This window comes from Convolutriloba macropyga, chromosome 15 (assembly GCF_964194025.1).
Source record: "Convolutriloba macropyga chromosome 15, txConMacr16.3, whole genome shotgun sequence".
In the NCBI taxonomy this organism is placed as follows: Eukaryota; Metazoa; Xenacoelomorpha; order Acoela; family Convolutidae; genus Convolutriloba; species Convolutriloba macropyga.
In genome coordinates this window covers 31,105,108-31,131,889 of record NC_134482.1, presented here as the reverse complement: position 1 = coordinate 31,131,889, position 26,782 = coordinate 31,105,108, and the positions used below count along the sequence as shown (strand labels likewise).

The 26,782-nt window shown below is 37.4% G+C and overlaps 3 protein-coding genes across 3 annotated transcripts in view; 1 reads left to right on the top strand and 2 right to left on the bottom strand.

Annotated features, from left to right (window-relative positions):
* Positions 1-911: 911 nt before the first annotated feature.
* LOC142354365 (lipase member J-like) lies at positions 912-2,492 on the top strand. Its single transcript, XM_075406639.1, has one exon. It carries the CDS (start codon positions 1,118-1,120, stop codon positions 2,432-2,434), a length of 1,317 nt encoding a protein of 438 aa, XP_075262754.1. The 5' UTR covers positions 912-1,117; the 3' UTR covers positions 2,435-2,492.
* Positions 2,431-11,894, bottom strand: LOC142354366 (uncharacterized). The gene is made up of 2 exons (XM_075406640.1): positions 11,627-11,894; positions 2,431-2,731 (listed from the first exon to the last, which is right to left on the bottom strand). The coding sequence occupies exons 1-2, from the start codon at positions 11,839-11,841 to the stop codon at positions 2,536-2,538; spliced, it is 411 nt and encodes a 136-aa protein (XP_075262755.1). The 5' UTR covers positions 11,842-11,894; the 3' UTR covers positions 2,431-2,535.
* Positions 11,895-11,955: 61 nt separating this feature from the next.
* LOC142354364 (uncharacterized) overlaps positions 11,956-26,782 on the bottom strand; it is a 29,323-nt gene continuing 14,496 nt past the window's right edge. Inside the window, exons 6-10 of the mRNA XM_075406638.1 lie at positions 22,529-22,726; positions 22,170-22,316; positions 16,437-16,667; positions 13,343-13,479; positions 11,956-12,970 (exon numbers count right to left, since the gene is read on the bottom strand). Of these exons, the coding sequence (XP_075262753.1) occupies positions 12,784-12,970; positions 13,343-13,479; positions 16,437-16,667; positions 22,170-22,316; positions 22,529-22,726 (900 nt within the window). The 3' untranslated portion in view covers positions 11,956-12,783. The remainder of the gene's footprint in view (positions 12,971-13,342; positions 13,480-16,436; positions 16,668-22,169; positions 22,317-22,528; positions 22,727-26,782) is intronic.

The following is a 26,782-nucleotide window of genomic DNA, read 5'->3' as shown; positions in this document are numbered from 1 at the left end:
TGAAATTGCAATCACATGAAACTATCTAATAACACTGTGCGAGCATGCAGTCGCCCTTAGATAGCCACACTGTCTAATTTGCCAATGTGGATGGACTGCACTGAAAATGGAAATTTGCTTCGAAAATATCACCAAAACCATTAATGCTTTTAGTGAACTAATTATTGAATAAGTCTTCAGACTCAACAATACCTTGAAAGCTTGCAATAATAATTACAATTGAAACTTTGCAAACTGAAAAAAATACCAATTCAAAATATTTTTAAAAGCAAAACAATGAAATAAAAGCAAAAATGAAACATTTCCTGACTTCTTCAAATCTAACTACGTAAACGTAACAAATCAAAAATCATTTTAATAATTTATGAGCGAATATCGGAAATATATATACTTATACCGATCCCACGATAGATGTGAAAAAAATTAAATTAAAAATTTGGTATTAACTAAGAACCTTCACTTGGTATTTGCAAAGCCTGTCGGAAACTTGAGAATTTTTCAAAAAAAAACACCTCTAATCAATAAGAATTTTTAGGATTCTTTCCGTATCGTGAGTCAAAACTTTGATTCACCAATTATGTTTCTATCACAGAACTAGGGAAATACCCCGGCAGTACATCTATTTCTAAGTTAATTCAAAAATATTTATGCTGCAAAATTACTTTCTCACGTTAAAAAATTGGTAAGGTGCGTTTTGCTCCAAAAAAAAATCATTACCAAACCACTCAAAAGTCGGCAAATTTGTAAAATTATAGTAGGGTAGAGCAGCCGTTTCTAAGAGCAATTGCTGCACTAAAACTCATTGACTTGAAGTTCTGAACTTTGGTCTAATTGAAACTATCCACCAGAATAACCCATTTAGCTACCATCGGCTATTTGTTTTAACCAAATATGAAAACCATATCGTTAGATAATTTGCAAATGACTCAAGTTCAATCAAAGTCCGCGTCTTAATTTGTAATACATACATCTGCAAATAGACGAGCATTACACAGACAAATTTAGTATTCAGATGAGCAGAACTGGTCAACAAAAAGCCACGCCATTAGAAACAAAAATCACTTGAATGAACAAAATAGTGCATATCCGTTAGACCAAACAGCAGCTAACAGACAAAATGTCGAGAAAGAACCGAAAAACTTCACAGCATATCAGAACACAAAAAAAGCTTCGAAAAAATTCTTCGGGCGGTAAGGACCAATCACAGCGGGGCAACAACACACATTCCTACTTTTACTTAATAGCATTTATTCCTATTGTTATTTGTCTGTTGCAAATTTTTGTTATCTACACTCCGCGCTTGGTTGACAAAGAAATATTCGCCACAAGTTGCGAGCTGGCTCGAATGTACAACTTTACATGTGAGGAATATGAGGTTACAACCGAGGATGGTTACATATTGAAACTCCATCGCATTGGAAAAAATAAAGCAGGAGAACATCAAATAGACGAACGCTCACTAAACCGAAAAGTGGTCCTAGTTGTACATTGTCTCGAATGTGATTCGTCTGTTTTCTTATGCAACACGGCTGAAAACTCACTCGGATTCCTTTTAGCCGATAATGATATCGATGTTTGGCTTATAAATCTACGAGGAACTAGTTACTCTCACAAACACGTCAATTATTCAACCTACAATTCGAAATATTGGGATTTTTCATGGCAAGAAATGGCAAAATACGATTTACCAGCGACTGTCGACTTCATTTTAGCCAAAACGCAACACGATCGGATAACTTACATCGGGCAATCGCAAGGCTCAATTGTTGGTCTAGCTCAAATGGCCGAGAGCTCAGATTTTCAAGCAAAAATTGACAGAGCGTATATGCTAAGCCCAACCGTAACGCTGAAAAATATGCAGAGCCCTGTAACAGGGTTGCTAGAATTTATTCACAAGTATGTCACGTGGCCGAAGAATGGTTTATTCCTGCCGAGGTTCGTTCGACAATTAATAAACACCGCATCCGCAACTTATTGCTCCAAAGACGTCTTTGGCCTTTGTTTGAACACTTATCGACAGTTCAGCGGTAACTCGAGTGAATTAAACATGGACGCAACACGAATCCCAATATTTTTCACGCACGCTCTATCAGGAACAAGCATCAAAAACATCAGACACTACGCTCAACTTCATTTGTCTAAGCTTCCAACTTATTATGATTATGGCAACGAACAAGAAAACGAGCAAGCGTACGGAACCAAAGCACCTCCGATCGTCAATTTAACCAACATTCAAACACCAGTCGCCATATTCGCTGGACAAAACGATTGGCTCGTCTCAGATGAAGACATAAATTATTTAATCGAAAACCTACCCAACGTATTCTATTTCTCAAACAGCAGTGATTTCGCGCATCTTGACTTCATTTTCGGAATTAGAGCTACAGAATTAGTCTATGACGTCATTGTTGATGACATCAAAAAACGTGATTAAGTGTAAATTAAATTCTTTTGATAAGCTTGTAATTAATTTTTAAAAAGTTGTTAACAAATTTCAAAACAGTTGGCGCTACAAAGAACAACTTTTTCAAACTTTCACCAAGTCGCCCTTGTATAACCCGACATTTTTCCCTGATCTGCCATTTCTCTCCACATGATCCTGCTGAAGTACCACGGTTTTGGACACGTTTTCTCTGGTCCAGCTCGTCTTCCAGTTAATCTGCATCTATTCATAACTCTCTTGCGTTCTGACCACCTTGGTAGGTCACTCAATTTGGTCTCAAATTCTTTCCTGTGTAAAAAAAACAGTTATTTACTATCATAAAAGCTAACAGCATTCCCTCATTACTAGCTAGTTTTGACCAGCATTCACTAATGTTACAAAAAATTATTTAACACAGCGCAAAGAATCGTTTAATTTAGACTGGACAATATTTAATAGAGAACTTCCACAGAGTACATTATATCATCTGCTGTTCAATATTTATGTGGAATGATTTCGCATCAAACTACTGTGTAATTTTATAATACACTGATGATACTATTCTTTCCACAACAGACAAGAAAGAAAAGTAGTTAAAACTGTCTTGAACAAAGTATCTCAAAATGTAATTGAGTTTTATAAAGACCACAGTTTAGAACAAAAACAGAACAGTAGAAAAAAAACACCACTCAAAAACTCTTCTCAAAGTTGGCGACAAAAAAATTCAAGAATCACTTAAGATTAGATATCATGGCGTTACCATGAACAAAATGGCGTTACAATATTATCCTCCATGTGCATTTGTTGTCGATGTAGAAGCTTCCAAAAAATTCGAGTACACTTTACTGTTTATTATTTAATGTTTTCCCGTATTGGTCGAAGCCTTTGAAAAGATCTGAACATTTCAACGATTTTGCAAAGTCTTCAGCAAAAACCGTAGCTTTCAATATCACTAGCAGGCCCTCAAAACCATAACAAGAAAGTCATTTACACGAATAAAAGGTTTAAAAAAAATTAAGGTTTCTGTTTCGCACCGACTCGGGCTCGAACCCATATCCCTCGATCAACAGCCATAGGTCTCACCAATTACGCTACGCGTATTGCACTTGTCCTTTGCTCTTTTTACAGCAAATTTCTGGACAAGGGCGTTTGAGACCCGCTTGTATTCGCTATACCACATACTTAATGAGCGCAAAAAATTTACATGATAGGAGCTTAAATAGGATGACAAAGCGCGTCTCAAAACGCATTGATTGTGCGCTAGGTTGCATGATTAAGGACCCCTAAAACATGTTACGATAGGAGCAAGGTTAACGATTGTGCTCAAATGCGACTGATGTTTAATATAATAAAGAAAGATTAGACAACACAACTAAACCTGTTCAAAGTTAGTTTCATAGTGATTTTATGGACAATGGTAAGAGATTTACCATAAATCAGCAGCTATAAGATCAACCATAAATCAACCATAAATCAACAACTCAACCTGTGGTTATCCTATGCAGGATAGAGAAAAATGTTTGATTTTTCCAATTCAGTCTGTTTGAAGCTCTTGGTGTCTGGTGTTTTTGCCTCCCGTTTCGTGGGGTGACTATTTGCTCAACTGGTTTTCTTGATCAATAAATTTGAGAAGTGAAAAATATAGTAATCAAAGGCAGAGAGAGAGAGAGAGAGAGAGAGAGAGAGAAAGGAAAGAGAAACGAAAAGACGGAAAAAGGAGAAAGGGAGAGAATGAGAGAGAGAAACAGAACGCAGTAAAAAGAAGAAAGAGGACGAAACACACACACAGAGCGAGAAACACACACACAGACAGAGAGAGAGAGAGAAAGGAAGAAAGAAAGAAAAATTATTGATCTAAAATTCGTTTTGGGGCAACAATACTAACTGAAAAATCCAAGTGGTTTACGAAAAACGATCGTTCAAAGGCTTGAAATAAAAAAAAAAAAGAAGAGACCAAGCGAATGGAAAGAAGAAATGCTATAAAGAGAAAACAATTGCCATTTTTCATCCCCCAAACACAAACAGGGGAACATAAACCAACTCGCGTCGCATGGTGTTGATTAGAAATTTTCATGTCTACAAACGGATAGGTTTAGCAATTTTCATCTCCCAAACACACAGGAACATAAAACGAATCAGCGTCGCAAGAAGTGCTCTCGAACAACAGGCGGCATGGTGATTAGAAATTTTCATGTCTACAAAAGGGAGGGTACCCGACACGGATTCGGACCCTCGACCCTCAGAATAGCAGTCCTCCATCTTACCAACTGCGCTCTAACGACTACATGCCACCGTATCTCGCAATCGCTTTTATCGTATCAATAAAAATATTTCAGATTGAGAGCATTTAAGATCACACATAAATCAAAAAGTAAAGCGTGAAAAACTTAGTCGAATGCTATGAGTTTTCTAGAATATCGCAGAACCTGTAAAGCTAAAACTTTGCAGAAAAACACACGTTTACAATAAGAACTTGAAACTTAATTCGTGAGCAATTAAAAAACACGTAGTACCCAGGACAGTAAAACCTCCCTCTTGGAGAGCATTATTTCAAGCCCTCTTAGCCTCGTGGTAACTGCACCTGACTAACCGTCTTTTGACACAGGTTCGGTTTTCACCCATGTACTTTGAGACTTTTGGGTCATTGACCTCTCTCGACATGTTCGCTTAGCCATGCAGCTTAATGCAGCTCTTAAACATGCGCTTCATGAGGCCCGAAACACGCAAAAATTTTGTCCCATTTTAGAGCTCACGCGTTTAATATATAAAAAGATTACCATTTTTCATCCCACAAACACACACAGGAACATAAGACGACTCAGCGTCGCAAGAAAATTCCTCGAAAAACAGGCGGCATGGTGTTGATTAGAAATTTTTATGTCTACAAACGGATAGGTTTAGCAATTTTCATCTCCCAAACACACAGGAACATAAAACGAATCAGCGTCGCAAGAAGTGCTCTCGAACAACAGGCGGCATGGTGTTGATTAGAAATTTTCATGTCTACAAAACGGAGGGTACCCGACACGGATTCGGACCCTCGACCCTCAGAATAGCAGTCCTCCATCTTACCAACTGCGCTCTAACGACTACATGCCACCGTATCTCGCAATCGCTTTTATCGGATCAATAAAAATATTTCAGATTGAGAGCATTTAAGATCAAACATAAATCAAAAAGTAAAGCGTGAAAAACTTAGTCGAATGCTATGAGTGTTCTAGAATATCGCAGAACCTGTAAAGCTAAAACTTTGCAGAAAAACACACGTTTACAATAAGAACTTGAAACTTAATTCGTGAGCAATTAAAAAACACGGAGTACCCAGGACAGTAAAACCTCCCTCTTGGAGAGCATTATTTCAAGCCCTCTTAGCCTCGTGGTAACTGCACCTGACTAACCGTCTTTTGACACAGGTTCGGTTCTCACCCATGTACTTTGAGACTTTTGGGTCATTGACCTCTCTCGACATGTTCGCTTAGCCATGCTGCTTAATGCAGCTCTTAAACATGCGCTTCAAGAGGCCCGAAACACACTAAAATTTTGTCCAATTTTAGAGCTCACGCGTTTAATATATAAAAAGATTAGAATTTTTCATCCCCCAAACACACACAGGAACATAAGACGACTCAGCGCCGCAAGAAAATTCCTCGAAAAACAGGCGGCATGGTGTTGATTAGAAATTTTTATGTCTACAAACGGATAGGTTTAGCAATTTTCATCTCCCAAACACACAGGAACATAAAACGAATCAGCGTCGCAAGAAGTGCTCTCGAACAACAGGCGGCATGGTGTTGATTAAAATTTTCATGTCTACAAAACGGAGGGTACCCGACACGGATTCGGACCCTCGACCCTCAGAATAGCAGTCCTCCATCTTACCAACTGCGCTCTAACGACTACATGCCACCGTATCTCGCAATCGCTTTTATCGGATCAATAAAAATATTTCAGATTGAGAGCATTTAAGATCAAACATAAATAAAAAAGTAAAGCGTGAAAAACTTAGTCGAATGCTATGAGTGTTCTAGAATATCGCAGAACCTGTAAAGCTAAAACTTTGCAGAAAAACACACGTTTACAATAAGAACTTGAAACTTAATTCGTGAGCAATTAAAAAACACGGAGTACCCAGGACAGTAAAACCTCCCTCTTGGAGAGCATTATTTCAAGCCCTCTTAGCCTCGTGGTAACTGCACCTGACTAACCGTCTTTTGACACAGGTTCGGTTCTCACCCATGTACTTTGAGACTTTTGGGTCATTGACCTCTCTCGACATGTTCGCTTAGCCATGCTGCTTAATGCAGCTCTTAAACATGCGCTTCAAGAGGCCCGAAACACACTAAAATTTTGTCCAATTTTAGAGCTCACGCGTTTAATATATAAAAAGATTAGAATTTTTCATCCCCCAAACACACACAGGAACATAAGACGACTCAGCGCCGCAAGAAATTTCCTCGAAAAACAGGCGACATGGGGTTGATTAGAAATTTTCATGTCTACAAAAGGAAGGGTACCCGACACGGATTCGGACCCTCGACCCTCAGAATAGCAGTCCTCCATCTTACCAACTGCCCTATAACGACTACATACCACCGTTTCTCACAGTCGCTTTTATCGTATAAACAAATATATTTCAGATTGAGCATTTGAGATGAACAAAAATCAAAAAGTTAAGCGTGAAAAACTTAAATGAAAGCTAAGAGTGTTCGAATATCGCAGAACCTGTTAAGCTAAAACTTTGCAGAAAAGCATACGTTTACAAGAAGAACCTCAAACTTAATTCCTGAGCAATTAAAAAACACGTAGTACCCAGGACAGTAAATCCTCCCTCTGGAAGAGCAAAATTTCAAGTCCTCTTAGCCTCGTGGTAACCGCACCTGACTAACAGTCTTTTGACCCAGGTTCGGTTCTCAACCATGTAGTTTGAGCCTTTTAGGTCATTGACCTCTCTCGATATGTTCGCTTAACCAATGCCCTCAATGCGGCTCTTAAACATGCGCTTCGAGAGGCCCGAAACACACTAAAATTTTGTCCAATTTTAGAGCTCACGCGTTTAATATATAAAAAGATTAGAATTTTTCATCCCCCAAACACACACAGGAACATAAGACGACTCAGCGCCGCATGAAAATTCCTCGAAAAACAGGCGGCATGGTGTTGATTAGAAATTTTTATGTCTACAAACGGATAGGTTTAGCAATTTTCATCTCCCAAACACACAGGAACATAAAACGAATCAGCGTCGCAAGAAGTGCTCTCGAACAACAGGCGGCATGGTGTTGATTAGAAATTTTCATGTCTACAAAACGGAGGGTACCCGACACGGATTCGGACCCTCGACCCTCAGAATAGCAGTCCTCCATCTTACCAACTGCGCTCTAACGACTACATGCCACCGTATCTCGCAATCGCTTTTATCGGATCAATAAAAATATTTCAGATTGAGAGCATTTAAGATCAAACATAAATAAAAAAGTAAAGCGTGAAAAACTTAGTCGAATGCTATGAGTGTTCTAGAATATCGCAGAACCTGTAAAGCTAAAACTTTGCAGAAAAACACACGTTTACAATAAGAACTTGAAACTTAATTCGTGAGCAATTAAAAAACACGGAGTACCCAGGACAGTAAAACCTCCCTCTTGGAGAGCATTATTTCAAGCCCTCTTAGCCTCGTGGTAACTGCACCTGACTAACCGTCTTTTGACACAGGTTCGGTTCTCACCCATGTACTTTGAGACTTTTGGGTCATTGACCTCTCTCGACATGTTCGCTTAGCCATGCTGCTTAATGCAGCTCTTAAACATGCGCTTCAAGAGGCCCGAAACACACTAAAATTTTGTCCAATTTTAGAGCTCACGCGTTTAATATATAAAAAGATTAGAATTTTTCATCCCCCAAACACACACAGGAACATAAGACGACTCAGCGCCGCAAGAAATTTCCTCGAAAAACAGGCGACATGGGGTTGATTAGAAATTTTCATGTCTACAAAAGGAAGGGTACCCGACACGGGTTCGAACCATCGACCATCAGAATAGCAGTCCTCCATCTTACCAACTGCCCTATAACGACTACATACCACCGTTTCTCACAGTCGCTTTTATCGTATAAACAAATATATTTCAGATTGAGCATTTGAGATGAACAAAAATCAAAAAGTTAAGCGTGAAAAACTTAAATGAAAGCTAAGAGTGTTCGAATATCGCAGAACCTGTTAAGCTAAAACTTTGCAGAAAAGCACACGTTTACAAGAAGAACTTCAAACTTAATTCCTGAGCAATTAAAAAACACGTAGTACCCAGGACAGTAAATCCTCCCTCTGGAAGAGCAAAATTTCAAGTCCTCTTAGCCTCGTGGTAACCGCACCTGACTAACAGTCTTTTGACCCAGGTTCGGTTCTCAACCATGTAGTTTGAGCCTTTTAGGTCATTGACCTCTCTCGATATGTTCGCTTAACCAATGCCCTCAATGCGGCTCTTAAACATGCGCTTCGAGAGGCCCCTAAACATGCAAAAATTTTGTCCCATTATAGAGCTCACGCGTTTAATATATAGGATTCCGGTATTTGACAAGTCATCTATAAAAAAGGACCCATAGTGGTCCACGATGCTACCCTGCGGGCCAAGGCTTGAGATGGTTGATGTATACTAGTTCTGGCTATTAATATAAACCACTCAGCTATATACAGTATTCAGCACTTACTACAAAAAGTACAAAACATACTCGGCAGATTGCCGGAAAATAGCCGCCGTTGATTCCCATAACCAAGATTGGGATTGAAACAAGAGAAAAAATTAAGGAAAAAAAAATTTGTTCACAAACAATTTCAAAGTTCAAAATAATTTAATGTCGATTTCGAGCTAAACGTTCTCCTGTTTCGCAGTAAGATGACACAGGGGTTAGTATCAACACCATTAAGTAGTAGAGATGGTAACTAAGAGCAAGGTTCGAGTACCGAGCATCTACAATTGGGCTTTATGGGTTTATCCCATTTCTATTTCTGATTTCGGTTTCTGATACAAACTCTTCATTTTTAATTGCTTTGCTGAGCAACTGCTGTCTAAAAACACTTCTAGCAGAATGAAAGAAGTGTGAAACAAGCCTAGAGAAGTCAAAAAGATTTTACGCAAAATGTTGAACCAGCCGTTAACTAAGGCAAAGCAAAAAAATTTCAGTGTGACGAAGTAAAAAAAGGACAACTCCTGCATTACAATCCAAAGAACTGAATGAATAACTAAAAAACTACTACCAGATCAGTTGAACAGTGCCAGCCAAAAAGAAAAACAGCAGTTGAGAAAAAAAATGAAAGAAACTAAACAAAATAACCATTGCTAAAACTTTTGAGGCTTTTAGCCTGAAGGCCAAATTTGATCAAATCAAATATACCCAAATACCCAAGTACACGCCTTGAAAGAGCTTTGATGGCCAAAAAATAGCCAAAGAAATGACAAAAACTAAAAAAATTATAATTTTAAGAAATTTTCTTAATTAAAACTACTTGTTTTCTCTGGAATCCGTCCAGTAACCTATTTGCAAGACCTAAAGAAGTTTCATTGGCCCGAAACGATTCATAAACTTAGAAAATGACCCAAGTTACAGAAACATTAAAAATTGAAATTTTTAATGAAATGTTGCAAATATCTTTTATATTAGTTCCTTCAAAACCATTTTATTGTCTCCAGAGGATATCCATTATCACAATTTCAGGCAGTAAAAAGTTGCATGGGCTCATAGATCGATGAACTAGGAACATGACAAAAATTTTAAGAAAGAAAAAATTACAAATTTTACCGAAAAATTGAATAAATTTGTGATATTAAAGAAATGAACATCATTCCATTGCCCATAGCAACTATGCAATACCATACCAGCAAATCATGGAGTAGGTTACCTGACCAATGAGACAAGAAAAGCTGGTTAAAAGACAATTTCAAAACATGAAAATTGCAAATTTTATCAAAAAATTGTTAAAATTCGCAAAATTGAAATGTAGAAAACAAATTCATTGCCACCAAAAACTATGCAGAAACCTATTATCAGACCCTAAAGGAGCTTGTCCAGCCTCTGAAGCCGGAAAAAGTCAAAATCACAAAATATTAAAAAATTTGAAAAAAATTGCAAAAATTAGTATCAATTTTGGTTAATCTATTTGCGTTGCCAGAAAATAAAGCTAATAAAATGGCCATAGCAAGTAATTATATCTTGCAGAATACTTTATCAACTTTGACAAACGCCAATTCAAGAAAAACAAAAAAAAATCGAAAAATTAACGAAACAAAAACAGTGAAAATCGCACTTTTGGCTCAAAAGCTCCTAAAAATGACCCTATAACCTTGAATTAAGATTTTCCCAGCAGCTAGACCACTCTAATCAATTGAAGGATAACTAAAGCTAACTTTGGGCCTCTAATGAAACTTAATGCCCACTGGGCCTTACCTGTTTATCCCGTTTGGAAAGATCAAAGTCATTGAAAAATATGTGAAAACATCTCACAAAAAAGACATAGCACCAATACAAACCAATTTGGAGGTCGTCTGCAAATAACCATATCATTACGTCAATGAAAATTACAGGCAAATCAATTATCTAAAATCTTGATAAATAGTAAACAAATTATTACTAGTTGATGCCAGAATATGTTCAAGATAATCCACCAACTGGATAACAGGACTGTTTTCAGATTGGAAGCCAAATGGCATTGGAGATATCATGTGACTAACTTCTATGTAGATAAATGTGAACAAAACTTTTTTGAAGACAATGGATATAAGGCACAAATGGCCAATTGCTTGATAGATTGTAATCCGTGTTTTACTGCCAGTTTTGAATAGAGGTTTAACGTAGACCTCTTTAACGTGTAAACGTAACTCGCTCACGCATGAAATGCGTTAATTTCATGCGTAAGCGAGTTAGATAATTGCACGGCCCAATTGTGTTTGCTTAAATCGATTATCTCAGCAATTAATTATTCTAATGTTCTTTCTTTGGACTTTTCGGCAAATTTTCAAGTCGGCTAAATTCCGGACACCGGGCTTTAGCAGGTTTTAACCGTACACTGCCGCTATGACATATGTTTTGCTTTTCTTTAGTGTATTTGAGGGAATCAATTTTTTTTACTGATATTAATTTATAATGGGGCAAAACTTCCCAAGAAGTTCACGGAAAGTAAAAAATACAGCACAAACAAGTTCAAAATATCAGTACCTGAATTGTTCGGGTAATATTCCATCTGCGGTTACAATTGACATCAAAACTCTTTTTTCCTCTGCATGAGTGGCGACAATCTGTCTACGTTTGTGATCTCGCTTCATTCTATGATCCGTGTAAAAGAGTAAACCTCTAAACGTTGTAACCCTGTGATTGAAACATTGGGCATTGCATAAAGCTTTTCCTGCGAACTGAATAAATGGGCAGCTCATGATCTGAAAAATAAAAAGACTGGTGTAGTTAAAGATCCTCGAAATTTTAGGCTACAATCAAAATTTTCAAATTCTGTTGACATCCTTATCGAATAAGGTAATCTTCATAAAAAATAATGATGAAAAGTTTCAAATTCAATTAAGTTAGTAAATCTAGTCAATGAATTCAGAAATTAATCAGGGGTTCATTTATCATTTAGTGATTGTATTTGTATAATTTAAAAAAATTTAGGTAAAACAGAAAATGAATGAACAGCGAAGTGGTTGAACACTAAAGCGAAAGCAATGGTAAAAACTGCATTTTATTAATTGCACTTTGTCAACATGATAATACGAGGTAAGTAGGCAACAAAAGAAGCACTGAGAAGAAAATAGATAAATAATTCCACAACTTTTAATGTCAAAAGTTGAGAAAATTACACACTTTGATACATTGCAAATTAATTACACATTGAATTTTTGCCCATTACAAATCCCGAAGTCTCTAAAACCCCTCCCAATTATGATGAACTTATGAAATGCATGTTGTTTAATAAACAGAAAGCTAACTCCTCAAAAAATCGAAGGAGAGGCTATAATGGTCAAATAATTTATAAAATTTCATAAAAATTCAGTTGTGAATGAGGAATTTGCAGAAAATTTCAAAGTTTGGTCCAAGTCATTCGCAAAAGTTCTGTTAACTAAGCTTGTGCAATGGCAGCAGCAACAAATTACCACCTAACGTCAAAAAATTGCTCCACAAATCAAACTTTTCTTTCGACATTAGATTGGCAATTAATGACTATCAACAGATGACAATGGAAGTTCAATAGATCGATAATACTATCGTTTCATAGATTCTCAAAAATGGCCGAATTTCATGTCCATCATATACCCGAAAGTCGCCTAAAATGATTCGGAGCAAATACGACGCTAGACCAATTGATTGTAGAATGTACAAAATTAGATGTGCGTTAGACTTCTCTTCTCGACAGATGTGAGTTCCGGATGCCAGATGTCGACAATAAGGACCAGACGTCTGGCTGAAGATGATGAAGAACTACCGGCAGCCGCTGAGGTGGAATTAGGATACCACACTTCGTGTTCGAATGAGTCGTCAAACATTAACACTTTTCCTTCCTCCCATTCCCTAGAAAATAAACGGGCATACGCATATTTTTAACTTCAATGCCACTCAATAATAGAAGATATAAGGCGTAGTTTGTCGGAATATATTTGACAGGCTGCTTAGGGTAAATTTCAGAGCAGAAAGCTAAAGACGCCTCACTTCATACTCCTAATCTGGTCTCGATGGACATTTCTCTTGAAACCATCGGATTCTTTCGAGTATTCATGACTTCGGACCACGTGGACCCCTCCCTCCCCCGCCCCGCAGTTCGGGATGCGCTAGCTGAAGGCTTATTTCATTCAATTACCGTATATACTTAAGAAATCTGCTCCGTTCTAACTCAGTTCTCCTTCCTCCATTCTACCTAAACAGTACTTGGATTCAACTCCTCACCTTGTTTCGTCTGCCACTCTGATCTTAGGACCATCAACTGTTGGAACAATGAGACCCAAGTGCATTCTGATTCTGCAGTTTGTTGGACCAGTGTGAGGCCACACATAAGTGCCAGGCTCCATCACTGAGAACTTGATCTGAAAAACACTTCAATATTTTTATAATTCAATGTTATAAAAACCAGCGCAATGACACTCCAGAGCGATACTTAAAACTTTAATGGTAATTCAATTTGAAATCACTTTGTAATCTAGATTCTTGACATTACCGTTACGCATTTGACGCAATTTAAATAACATAGCCGGCATATTGCCGGAAAATAGCCGGGATAGATGCTTGTGGCTATGACCACCAGCCCTTTAATAGACCACTAGACGTTTTGGGTTAGATTCGGACGGTCATATTTATGAGACACATAAGCTCTATAAGGAGAAAGCCCTAATAAGGCTTTTCAAAATTAAAATTCAACAAAAACTCAAGACTCTTATAATCAAGAATTAGGGCATATATGTTTGGCACTACTTAGATGCACACTATTGAGTTCAGAAGTCATTTTATTGAGTGTTTTAAGTCAAGCAATAGACCTAAAGAAACAAAAACGCGGGACGTAGGGTGAGACGAAACAAAAATCTGTTAGACGAAGTAAAAAAAACATAGCAGGACAAGTCCTGACGTACAATTCAAAGAATTTTCATTAACTAAAAAACAAGACCTGGAATGAACTATGAATGGATTGGGAAAACCATTTAGAAAAAAATACATTCCAATCCACAAAATCGAAAAAAAACATTAAAAAACCAAAGTGAAATTGCCGCATGTGAACAAAAAACAACTAGCGAGAAAGCGAACTTTCGTTCAAACACCGTTTTCTCACTCTACTTTAAATTTAGAGCGAAACAATTCCACTCCGCAAAAGCACTCGCATTTTCGCTCCACTTCCTGTTTCGGCGTGACCAAAACCACCACTCCAATTTGACTTCAAAAATCATGAAAATGTGTGAACACATTTTAGGAAAAAATTCAAAGAAATTTAATTGACTAAACAAACAACTAAACCTAGAACGGACAATGAGTGAATTGTAAAAACCATTTCTAAAAAAACCAGATCAAAAAAATGCAAAAAAACATCAATGTTTAAACGCAGCATGTGAACAAAAAAACAACTACCGAGAAATCGAAATTTGGTTCAAACAAAAAACTAGGCCAGAACGAACTATGAATGGTTGGGAAAACTATCTAGAAAAAAATCCGATCCAAGAAATCGAAGAAAACAGTAAAAATCAAAGTGAAATTGCCGCATGTGAACAAAAAAACACTAGCGAGAAAGGTAACTTTTGTTCAAACACTGTTTTCTAACTCTATTTTAAAATTAGAGCGGAAAAATTTCATGCCGCAAAACCACTCGCCTTTTCGCACCACTTCCTGTTTCGGCGTAACCAAAATCCGTACTCCAATTTGACTTCAAAAATCATGATAATGTGTGAACAGATCTTAAAAAACATAACCGGAAGAAATCCGGAAAAGACTCGAAGGACAAAATTTCCCATACTTATGACTAAACAACTAGACCAACTATTGCCAACCCTGAACCTCCACAAATACCAACATACCCGGCAGATTGCCGGAAAATAGCCGCCGTTGATTCCAATAAGCATGATTGGGATTGAAATAACAGAAGATATTGAAAAAAAAAAAGATTTTTGTACAAAAACATTTTTTTAAGTCCGATTTATTTTGATGGCATTTCGTAGTTGAACATACTTCTATTTCTTAGAGAGAGGCTACAGGGGCTACTATCAATAACAATAAGCATTAGAGAGAGGTTACTAATACTTATAGGACCGACGTTCAAACAGCGGGCATCTAAAATTGGGCTTTATGGGTTTATCCCGTTTCTATTTCTGACTTCAATTTTTTATACTGACTCTGTTCATTTTGAATTGCTTTGCTGAGCAACTGATGTTCAAAATCACTTTTAGCAGAATGAGAGAAGAGAGAAACTAGCCTAGAGAAGTCAAAAAGATTTCACGCAAAATGTTGAAAAGGCGGCAAAATGAGGTAAAGCGAAACATTTTTTTATTCGACGAAGTAAAAAAAAAATAGGAGCGCTATAATAGCCGGCTGAGAAGATGAGGGCGGCCATTAATAAAAAATTAAGGAATAATAGAAACGGCATTCAAAAAAAATTGAACAAAAAAAACTAGAAAATTATTAATGACTTTTATTAATAGTACAAGGAAACATAAGACCGAATAAAGTTCTTTTGCAATTAGAGCAAGGAAAAGCTCTCAAAACAATGGGCAAGTCATAATAGGCTAAGGAACTTGTCTTAGATTTTAAAAAAGAAAAACTGCAAAAAAATTAAGAAAAATGGTTTGAAATTTCTCAATTTTTCGATAAATTTTCCTAAGAAAAAAAACTTTAGAAAAAATTTCTCGCTCTCTCAAAAACAGCGGTATCAACAAAAACCACTCTCTTTTCGCTCCGCTCTTCACTTTTGTTCAGCATCAAAATCACTACAAATTTTTTCACGCGTTTCATTTCCCGCTTCAAAAATCACTCCAATAAAACTGATTAAAAAAAAGAATTCTCCAATACTCCTCTTCGAGTCGTAAAAAAGACAGCGCTCTAATACAATTCAAATTCTTTGAATTGTGAAAAAAATTAGGAGCGCAATAATAGCCGCCTGGAATTGCTGACGCGGCTATTAATAGGTAATAGCTCAGCTTATTCAGAGGTGAACTCCAAACATGCCAAAATGAACTAGAGTTTTGAATCTGAACATTCAAATATCATTACCTGCGCTTCATTATTTTAACACAAAGTCATCAGGACCATTTGAATGGTTTATAGCATTGGTGACATGCCACGCTTTCGAATCGAGAGAATGATAATTATTAACTTCAGCTTCTACCCTATGCAAATTATAAATTTTAATATTACGTACGCGTCTGTCTATTAAGACTTAAAGATCGCAGGGATTAAAACTCATGTGATCGTAAAGATGGAGGTGATGTGACGAGGGGGTGAAACAGGTTAGATCTGTCTTTTTCTCTGCAATCAAATCAGGTGAAGGTGAACTTTAAATCCCAACCTGCCCACGTTTGCATTTTGTAGCCTCCGGGATCCTGTCAAGTACACCACATGTGAAGGGAGTTTTCTCACAGGCTTTAAATATCTTGCTGCCCCTCTGGTACAGTGTGAACTGTTTCCAATCGCCCTCTTTCTGAAGTCCTTCTCCCTCCGATTCGAATATTCCTCTACTGTTTGAATTCATAATGGTCCCCACTTCAGCTCTTATCTTCTGCCAATTTTCCTCCAAAATCTACAACAATGCCAAGTTGCTTTAGTTATCTCGGCTGTCTGTAAGGAAGTATTTGAAATCTTAGGTATCCGTAACAAGATCATAGAACTCTTCGACACCTAGGTCACTCATAAGTTTGTGTAATAATGTTTTCACGCACTGTTCTTCCACTGTATGGTCTAGTCAGAAAATTTTATCACTTGTTTCATTACTATGTAGAGTGAAAATAGCCGCCGCTGACGCGCTTGATAAACATCGGGATTGAAACAGAAAAAGAAAAAAAGAGACAAATTGACAGAATTTCTGTGTCAAAAAGAGCTCTAATTTGGGTGCTACCAGATCCCGTTTTTGAGGACGAGAAGTCAAATGGGTCCGGCGAAGACTCGGTCAAGCAAAAAATCGCATTAAAAAAGACCAACAGGTCTAGCATAATTGCTATAAACTTCGGAATTAAAACATACCCGGCAGATTGCCGGAAAATAGCCGCCGTTGATTCCAATAAGCATGATTGGGATTGAAATAACAGAAGATATTGAAAAAAAAAGATTTTTGTACAAAAACATTTTTTAAGTCCGATTTATTTTGATGGCATTTCGTAGTTAAACATACTTCTGTTTCTTAGAGAGAGGCTACAGGGGCTCCTATCAATGACAATAAGCATTAGAGAGAGGTAACTAATACTTATAGGACCGACGTTCAAATAGCGGGCATCTAAAATTGGGCTTTATGGGTTTATCCCGTTTCTATTTCTGACTTCAACTTTTTATACCGACTCTGTTCATTTTGAATTGCTTCGCTTAGCAACTGATGTTCAAATTCACTTTTAGCAGAATGAGAGAAGAGAGAAACTAGCCTAGAGAAGTCAAAAAGATTTCACGCAAAATGTCGAAAAAGAGGCAAAATGGTAAAGCGAAAAAAAGTTTGACGAAGTAAAAAAAAAAAAAATACGTCCGCAATAATAGCCGGCTGAGAAGATGAGGGCGGCTATTAATAAGCTGAATACCAATGTCAGCTAGCAAAAACTCTAATGAACTTTGAAAACCTAATTCTCAATGACCTAATGACCGGGCCTAAGTGGGACTAAGAAGTTCAATAGTGGGCATCAAATATCCACATTAGAGGTTAACATAAACCACTATTAAGATTTAAAGTGAAAAATTGCACCAGTGTCGGCGCACTTTTCATTTGGCTTTTAGTATTAAATCGCCCCCAATTGAGTTCAGTTGCTTGAAATTGTGATTGAGAGAGAATTTTAGATCACGCGAAACGCAAAAAGTCAAGGGCGTAAAAGTGTCTTGAAAAGTCAAACCAGTCAAGCAAAACTTTTGCAGAAAAAAGACACACGTTTACAATTATTGCTTCTCTACGAGAGCAACTAAAAACCACTCAGGTTGAAACAGTGAGTGAGGCAAGTCAGAAGTCAAACATGAACGTCGTGACGTATGTAAAACGAAAAACTTGATCAAAAGGTGTGACATATAAATATTAGATGATTGGAAATAAGTACTAAATTGTTGACCTCAGAAACTGTCTTGTTCATCCGTTAACTTTTAACTATTCAAGGAGGCACGTTTTACCTCCGACTACGAAGTCATTTGGTCATATATGTTCTTGTAATCCACTTTTGTTAACTTTAGTAATTACATTCTTCTTCTTTTCATTCTTGAATTCAGTTGCTTGTCAAAACCTCCTGTTCTGGACAAAGAATAGTTTGTAAGTGGAATCGCATCAGCCTTCCCTAACTAGAAAATAGAGTTGGAATCGTAATAAAATTCCAAAACTAATAGCTGTAATCTCACGCTATACATTTTGTAGTGGATTCGTGCCTCAAATCCATTATCATAAACTTGGACAAGCAACCGCTCTTGAATTGTAGACATCACGGCCTGAAGTATCAGATGTCGCAGTCAGCACCCAAAGACTGCGCCCATCTTGAGATAGCCATTTTGAGAACGATCAACCCTGGAACCCCATCGAGATGGGAGTGATGGAGGATCATTTCGAAGTTGGCAATACTACCAAAGGAAGACATCTCAATTGACATATTACGCGAAGAACCTCCTGACAAAGTCACCCTTCCCATGAGTAAATCTATGAAACATACCTGGACAATAGTACGGCCCAAAGTGAGAGGTCTTAGAATACAAAAACGCATGACTTAACAAGTGTCAGAAAATCGCAGCAGCGGGAATTCTGTGTGGCAATAGGCCGTGGAAGTTTTGCGATAACAAAGCCGTCTCACTTACATGCCTTAGTTTGAGCACGGAAGGCCGACGATTTTTGGTTCCCAAGTCTTGATAATGTCATCACTAAACAAAGGAATATGACGTTCGATCAATACACATTCCTTACGCGAAAACAACTCATAGGAGAACCGGTAGAAAAATTTTACGGATGTCTCCGAGAACTTTCACTAAACTGTGACTTAGGCAGTCACGAAGAATCCATAATCTGCGATGTCTTTATTGTTGATATGCAAGACGGAGGGATACAAGAACTGTTAAAAGAGACAAGGACAGCCAAGAAAGCTTTGGAACCGGCAGTAAACATCAAGATGGGTATCCAAAGTCAACTGAAAATATCGGGAACTACTGCATATACTATATCAAATCAACTGGCAAACTAATCTTAATAGCATTCAAAACACAGAATAGAACCAGATCAACAATCAATAACTTCAAACCTACAATTTATCCGAATTGTGGATATGCTTGGACATCTAGTCATCGTCAAAATGCCCAGCACGGGGAAAAAACTGCAAAAATTGTGGAATCACAAATCATTTCGCTAGAGTTGGTCGCAAGACAAAAAATCAAATAAAACCGAAGCCAAGAGTCAATAATTGATGCTATAATAAGACAACAGTATATATGAGTCAAATTATGGCTCAGACTACGACGACTACGATGGCAACCTTGTAGCAGTTATCTCAGATAGTGACAGCCTGAGAAGTAGAGCCGGTCAATATGCATATTAAATCAGAAACACTGAAAGAAAAGCATTAGTGGATTTGGGGAGCATTTGCACTACAATAAATAAAAACTTTATCAAACGCGGTGGTAATGAACAGTAAAGAAAGCTATTGGACACAGCCACCGGCATCCCAAGATCTCAAGACATTTTCCAATGAGTTAATAGAGACAATTGGTGTAATCAACACTACGGTGAAATGAAACAATTGGTTAGCTACGAATGTAAATATCACTATCGTTGAAGATGGTCACAGACCTATAATTGGCCGGGATTTACTTGCACAACTTGGGTTCTCCCTAACTCAGTCAAAACAAAAACAAAACATTGGTGCAAACCAATGCTTAATCAGGAAACAAATAGCTCATGATTTTCCCGGCCTCATCTCCAGAATCGGCAAATCTCACAAACACACAGTTAAATCTACATTTCATAAAGTTCACACTTCAACATCAAAATGGGAGACAAGTTCCTATAAATCTTTAGCCTTTAGTAGATGCTGAACTTGAAAAAATTATTAGAATAGAAACACATTATAAAAAAGAATAGGTGATCTGACAAAAACTTCATATCTCCAACTGTTATAACCGTTGAAAGAGATAAAACTGTTAAATTAACACTAGATTCAAAAATCCTAAATAATTCAATACAAAAAACAATATCAAATGCCTAATATTGACCATTTAATTGACAAGATACAACAAAAGATAAATACAAACGCATCAAATGAAACTGCGTCATTTTCAACACTGCATTTGAAATACGCATACCGTTAATTAAATTGAATCCCACCATTGCAACTTTAATATTGTTAGCAGTGAACGCACCGGCACATATCGTTTTACTACCGGTTTCTATGGACTAACGGACATGCCGACAGCATTCCAAAAAGTAGTGGATTACACTTTAGTTGGACTTAACACTACACACTGTTTCCTAGACAATATTATCGTTATTAGTCGGCGCTCTAAAGAAGATCATTTAAAGTTAGTTTATAAATGTTTGAAAAAACTAGATGAAGATAACCTGAGAATAAATCACACAAAGTGTCACTTGGCCACAACAGAAATAGACTTGTTGGGATATAAACTTAGTCAATCTGGAATTGCACCACTAGAGACTAAAACTTCAACAATCTTAAATCTTCCAGAACCAAAAAACTTAATCAACTACGCTCATTTTTAGGTTCCGTTCACTATTTAGGTAAATTCATACCTAATCTCCCACATTTATGTCACCAACTTCGAACACTTGGTAGAAAACACTTAATTCATTTGGAAAATTGAACTAGAAACACACTTTCAACAAATAAAAGATAAAGTAGCAAACGCCACAGAAAATACACTTTATAATCCACACTTGCAAACCCGCATCAAACCCGATGCTCCTATAGCTGGATTAGGGGCTGCATTGAACAGCGACCACCAACAGGTTGGCATACAGTTGCATTTGCTTCACAATTCCTTAATTCAAATGAGGAACGGTATAGTGTTAATGAATTAGAATTACTAGGAGTGGTGTGGTCTGTTGAATATTTTAAATATTATTTATTTGGCAAATCATTTACCGTCACCACTGATTATAGAGCATTATTATTGATCATGAAATTTCTGTGAATCGCATACTTGGAGAATAGTCCGCTGAAAGACACTAAGAGAACTTAGTGTCCGCTGGGTGCTACCAGATCCCGTTTTTGAGGACGAGAAGTCAAATGGGTCCGGCGAAGACTCGGTCAAGCAAAAAATCGCATTAAAAAAGACCAACAGGTCTAGCATAATTGCTATAAACTTCGGAATTAAAACATACCCGGCAGATTGCCGGAAAATAGCCGCCGTTGATTCCAATAAGCATGATTGGGATTGAAATAACAGAAGATATTGAAAAAAAAAGATTTTTGTACAAAAACATTTTTTAAGTCCGATTTATTTTGATGGCATTTCGTAGTTAAACATACTTCTGTTTCTTAGAGAGAGGCTACAGGGGCTCCTATCAATGACAATAAGCATTAGAGAGAGGTAACTAATACTTATAGGACCGACGTTCAAATAGCGGGCATCTAAAATTGGGCTTTATGAGTTTATCCCGTTTCTATTTCTGACTTCAATTTTTATACTGACTCTGTTCATTTTGAATTGCTTTGCTGAGCAACTGATGTTCAAAATCACTTTTAGCAGAATGAGAGAAGAGAGAAACTAGCCTAGAGAAGTCAAAAAGATTTCACGCAAAATGTTGAAAAGGCGGCAAAATGAGGTAAAGCGAAACATTTTTTTATTCGACGAAGTAAAAAAAAAATAGGAGCGCTATAATAGCCGGCTGAGAAGATGAGGGCGGCTATTAATAATTACCAATTCTTTTATACCTCTGATTGGTTGACTATTTAATATCGGTATAAGAAATAAGGTTCGTTTATCTCTTCGTCTGAGCCACTTGAGCACGGGTTTATGGCCTGATAGTGATCTCTGGGTAAAAAGTTAGGTAAAATTTTGCGCTCAGACAAAAAATCGCATAAAAAAACAAATAGAAATAAAATTTTGCCTGTTTTCCTCTACTTACTTTGACAGCATCCCTCATGGCTTTGTTCCCATCCTCTACAGACCACCATGGCAGTGCTTTGAGCGGCTTGTCTGCATTATAGAGTGACCTCTGCAGTTGGGAGAGAAATATGCCTCTGTCAGCACCCTTGGCGTACCAACTGTCAGCCTGTGAGAAATCACGTTTAAATATATTTGAGAAACAAACTCTTGGCAACTACTTTGAAACATTCCTTCCTATTTATAATGACGCACCTCCTTATCATTCCATTGATGCTAAAACAGTTCTAACGCAAATTTTTAACCGTCTTTTAACCTACTAACATAAGAGACGATATCTGCGCCTAAATTATAAATTTCAAAATTGAAACTTTTGCAAACCTCATTTTTTCTATTCAGCCTGATGAGAGCATTGCCGATTGCCTGGTACATTCTGCCATCCTGCACCTCTCGGTCCTCCTCTTCCATATTCAGGCCCCTTTCCAGTTTGTTCACTGCCTCTTCGAAGACTCCCCTCTGGTTTAACACGAATCCCAAGTGGACTAGATTGAATGCCATGTCATACTTCTTGCTCAACCTCTAAAAATTTACTAACCATGAAACAGATGGATATATCTATGGATGCAGTAACATGCATTAACGATTAAAGCCGCACGAATTGCTCTCAAATGACAGGCTGGTTTACTATTCTATTGTAGACTGCTTTAGCGGATGGATAACTTCACAGATAACTTCATTGCAAAGAAAACAATTTTGGCGTACTTTTCATTTGATTTTCAGTTTTAAGCATCCTGCAAATGGAGTTGAGCTGCGTAAAAATAAGAACAAGAGTAATTTAGGTCAAGCAAAGCTCAAAAAGTAAAGGGCAATAAAGTTTATGAAAAAGTCGATGTTTTTCGTTTGTGCCCCACAGCTTATTGGGTGCGCATTATTTACACACCCATGCGCAAGTGCCTTATTTTTACATGATGAATTACTATGTAATGGCCAGTGCTTTGTAACAGGGGTGTGGATAACGTACTGGGTGACACAAACAGAAAAGATTGAAAAGTCAAAATCGGTCAAAAGGCCCAAATCGCCAGGTGGCGGAGGAGCACGGGGATGAGGGTGATGCTGGGGGACTGAGGGGTTAAACTCTGACTGAGGACGGATAAAGAACCCCCCACTCACATCCTGAATGGGTCTTTTCCGTTTTTTTTTCACTCCCCAAATACGTTATGCTCCCCCCAGGAACAGAGCACGTGCCATTACATGGTAAATCATTTTGCAAAAATATGGCATGTGTGTCTGGGGGTGCAAATAATATATACCCACTAAGCTGGGGGGGGGGGGGGAGCAGAAACGGAAAAGATCCTCATTAAATTATGTCTCCATCACAGTTTCAAAACAGTTCCGGCGAACTGCATACTGCGAGACTAGCAAGACGTAAGGCTTTTTATCCCACTTTTGAGGACAAAAATTAAAATCGTTCAAGTAAAAAAAAATGCATTAAAAAGACTGCGGCACTAACCCGTTCCTATCACAAAGTGTACATGAGCGCTGAATAAGCAGCAAAACATCATGATTTTTTGCATGACCCTTACTATGTTCATGTCACATTTAAGAATTCGCTGTCTGCATTTTTGACTAAACGATTCCACCATGATTTCTTTGTTAAGAACTTCTGAAGTTTTCGGGAAAGTGGCTATTTTATCGGGAGCATAGCTAATTAGGGGGGTCGCTTTACATCTTTTTGGGAGTCGGTTTACATCTTTTGGGCATACATATTTTATATTATTTCTTCAAACGGTCCCGCTGTAGTAACGCTTCTTCAAACTGGGGTGCTGTTCTGATAAAGACGGTACATCCCGAGTTTGCTGTTGCGAGATCGACAACTTCCAACTAGAGATATACGAAGGCGATTGATTCAAATTAAGGGATTCAGACCAATTTGCAATAGGAAGGATGGTTTTGACTGTTCTTGTGGTGGCCGGGCGAGAGGTCGGGGTTGGGGGGTCATGGCCGAGCGGGGGTTTGATTATAGTATCGGGTACAGAACAGCTTGTTATTTATTGTTCGGGAATGCGCGCGGACCCAAACATGCAAGTAACTGTATTGATCAAGCACGCAACCATATTGCAATTGTGCACGCATTCCCAAACAAATCGTTACTGTTTCAAAATGCGCGCACAGCTTAGTTGATTTCATTTTACTGTACATTCTTGTGTAAATAGCCAGTTCAAATCAATGCGTATCATGATAAATTTTCGAATTTTTAAATTTTCGTTTTCTGGACAGAACGTTTTAAGACGGAAAGAGCACTTAGCATTGCGATCTCAGTTTTAGCATCACTCAGACTGCATCGAGTAAAAGCAGACTGAATTCTTTTATGCAAAATTATTTGTCAGCAATTACTTAATCATGCTAATTGGGAGTTCAGTAAACTACTCTCCATGCTTAAACTGTCCCTTTTATGTGCACCCTAAAGTGTTGATTTAGACTTAGTTTACAATGGTTCATTACTGGTTACTATTGAATTTCAATTGTACAGCACTGAAATTCTCTGAGGCAAAAGTACGGAAACATAATTGCCATAAAATTCTATGAGAGCAATCAAAAAGTTAACGGTAGCCCAGAGTTCATCAAACCAAAACAAGCTCTTTGGTAGTATGTAGCTTAAAATTGGGGAGCAAAAAAAATTTGGGGAGCGCTGTCCAAGTTTCACAAAATTGACCTATATATCATAAAATTGTTGACTCCTCAGCATTTCTCGTGAAATGTATACCTATACCAGAGATCAGATCTTTTATTGCACTGTACAGAGACTTAATTAAATCACAGAGTCATTTATCCCTTTATGAGTTCAAAAAGTCAAATAGCCACTGGTGAACAATCAATCAATCAAATAAAAAATGCATAAAAGGAGCAACAGGACACATAGCTGCTACAACTTTAGTCGAGGGCAACTAAATACTCGTTCACCAAAACACGGTCGCAATTGCCTTGCTTGAATTTAATTGCGATACAAAATGACACACCATGATCTATTTGGAGGAGTGAGTCTTGTACGGGTATATAGTTAATTGTCTGATTTTCTGAGTCAGATAAAATGTAGATGATAATGATAAAGCAATTGAAGACTCAGTTGCTCAGGATAGATGTCACTAAAAAGTAGTTCTTCAAAGCTTCCGAATCATATATAAGCGGTGGCAAAAAATTCGATAATACAAATTTGAAAACCGCGATGTACTTTAAAAGCCGAATGGCATTTAGCAGCAATTAATGGTGAAAAAAGATGAAAATACGAAGAAGACTGCGTAAAACTAATAATCGTAATTTCTCAAAGTATATTCCGACCAATACAAGTTTATCGATTAAAAGGTTACTTTTATTACCACCTGCTTCGTAACACCGTCAAGCAAAAACAAAAACATACCCGGCAGATTGCCGGAAAATAGCCGCCGTTGATTCCAATAAGCATGATTGGGATTGAACGAATAGAATATATTGAAAAAAAAAAGATTTTTGTACAAAAATATTTTTTTAAGTCCGATTTATTTTGATGGCATTTCGTAGTTGAACATACTTCTGTTTCTTAGAGAGAGGCTACAGGGGCTACTATCAACACCAATAAGCATTAGAGGTGGTAACTAAGACTTATAGGAACGACGTTCAAATAGCGGGCATCTAAAATTGGGCTTTATGGGTTTATCCCGTTTCTATTTCTGACTTCAATTTTTTATACCGCCTCTGTTCATTTTGAATTGCTTTGCTTAGCAACTGATGTTCAAATTCACTTTTAGCAGAATGAGAGAAGAGAGAAACTAGCCTAGAGAAGTAAAAAAGATTTCACGCAAAATGTCGAAAAAGCGGCAAAATGGTAAAGCGAAAAAAAGTTTGACGAAGTAAAAAAAAATACGAGCGCAATAATATCCGGCTGAGAAGATGAGGGCGGCTATTAAACAACCAAAATATTTCACCCTAAAGTATTTTTAATTTTTTTTCTAACAGCATTCTCGAAAACTAATAACAAAATATGTGGAGCTGAACATTGCAAATAGGAAACACCTTCTTATGTTCTATCCCCATATCAGTCTGCTTCTGGACGAGGCAGAACAAAAAATTCGTCACTGATCACAGCAAAAAAGAATCATGCACGAGCTTAGCTGAAAACGGCATCGAAAAAGCGGCAAAATGGGTAAAGCGAAAAAAAGTTCGCCGAAGTAAAAAAAACATAGCAGGACAAGTCCTGACGTACAACTCAAAGAATTTTCATTGACTAAACAGAAAACTAGACCAAGTACTATGAATGGATTGGGAAAACCATTTAGAAAAAAAATCCGATCCAAGAAATCGAAAAAACAGTAAAAATCAAAGTGAAATTGCCGCATGTGAACAAAAAACTAGCGAGAAAGCGAATTTTTGTTCAAACACCGTTTTCTCACTCTACTTTAAATTTAGAGCGAAAAAATTCCACTCCGCAAAAGCACTCGCTTTTTCGCTCCTCTTCCTGTTTCGGCGTGACCAAAATCAATACTCCAATTTGACTTCAAAAATCATGAAAATGTGTGAACAGATCTTAAAAAAAGACAGCGCCCCAATGCAATTCAAATCCTTTGAATTGTAAAAAAATAGGAGCGCTATAATAGGCGGCTG

What these genes read in the sequence shown, in the direction of transcription:
- LOC142354365 (XM_075406639.1), top strand. Translation starts at nt 1,118, where the DNA reads ATGTCGAGAAAGAACCGAAAAACTTCACAGCATATCAGAACACAAAAA.
- LOC142354366 (XM_075406640.1), bottom strand. Translation starts at nt 11,841, where the DNA reads ATGAGCTGCCCATTTATTCAGTTCGCAGGAAAAGCTTTATGCAATGCC. An exon ending in ATATTACCCGAACAATTCAG is followed by an intron (nt 2,732 to 11,626) that starts GTACTGATATTT and finishes TTTTTTACACAG; the next exon opens with GAAAGAATTTGAGACCAAAT.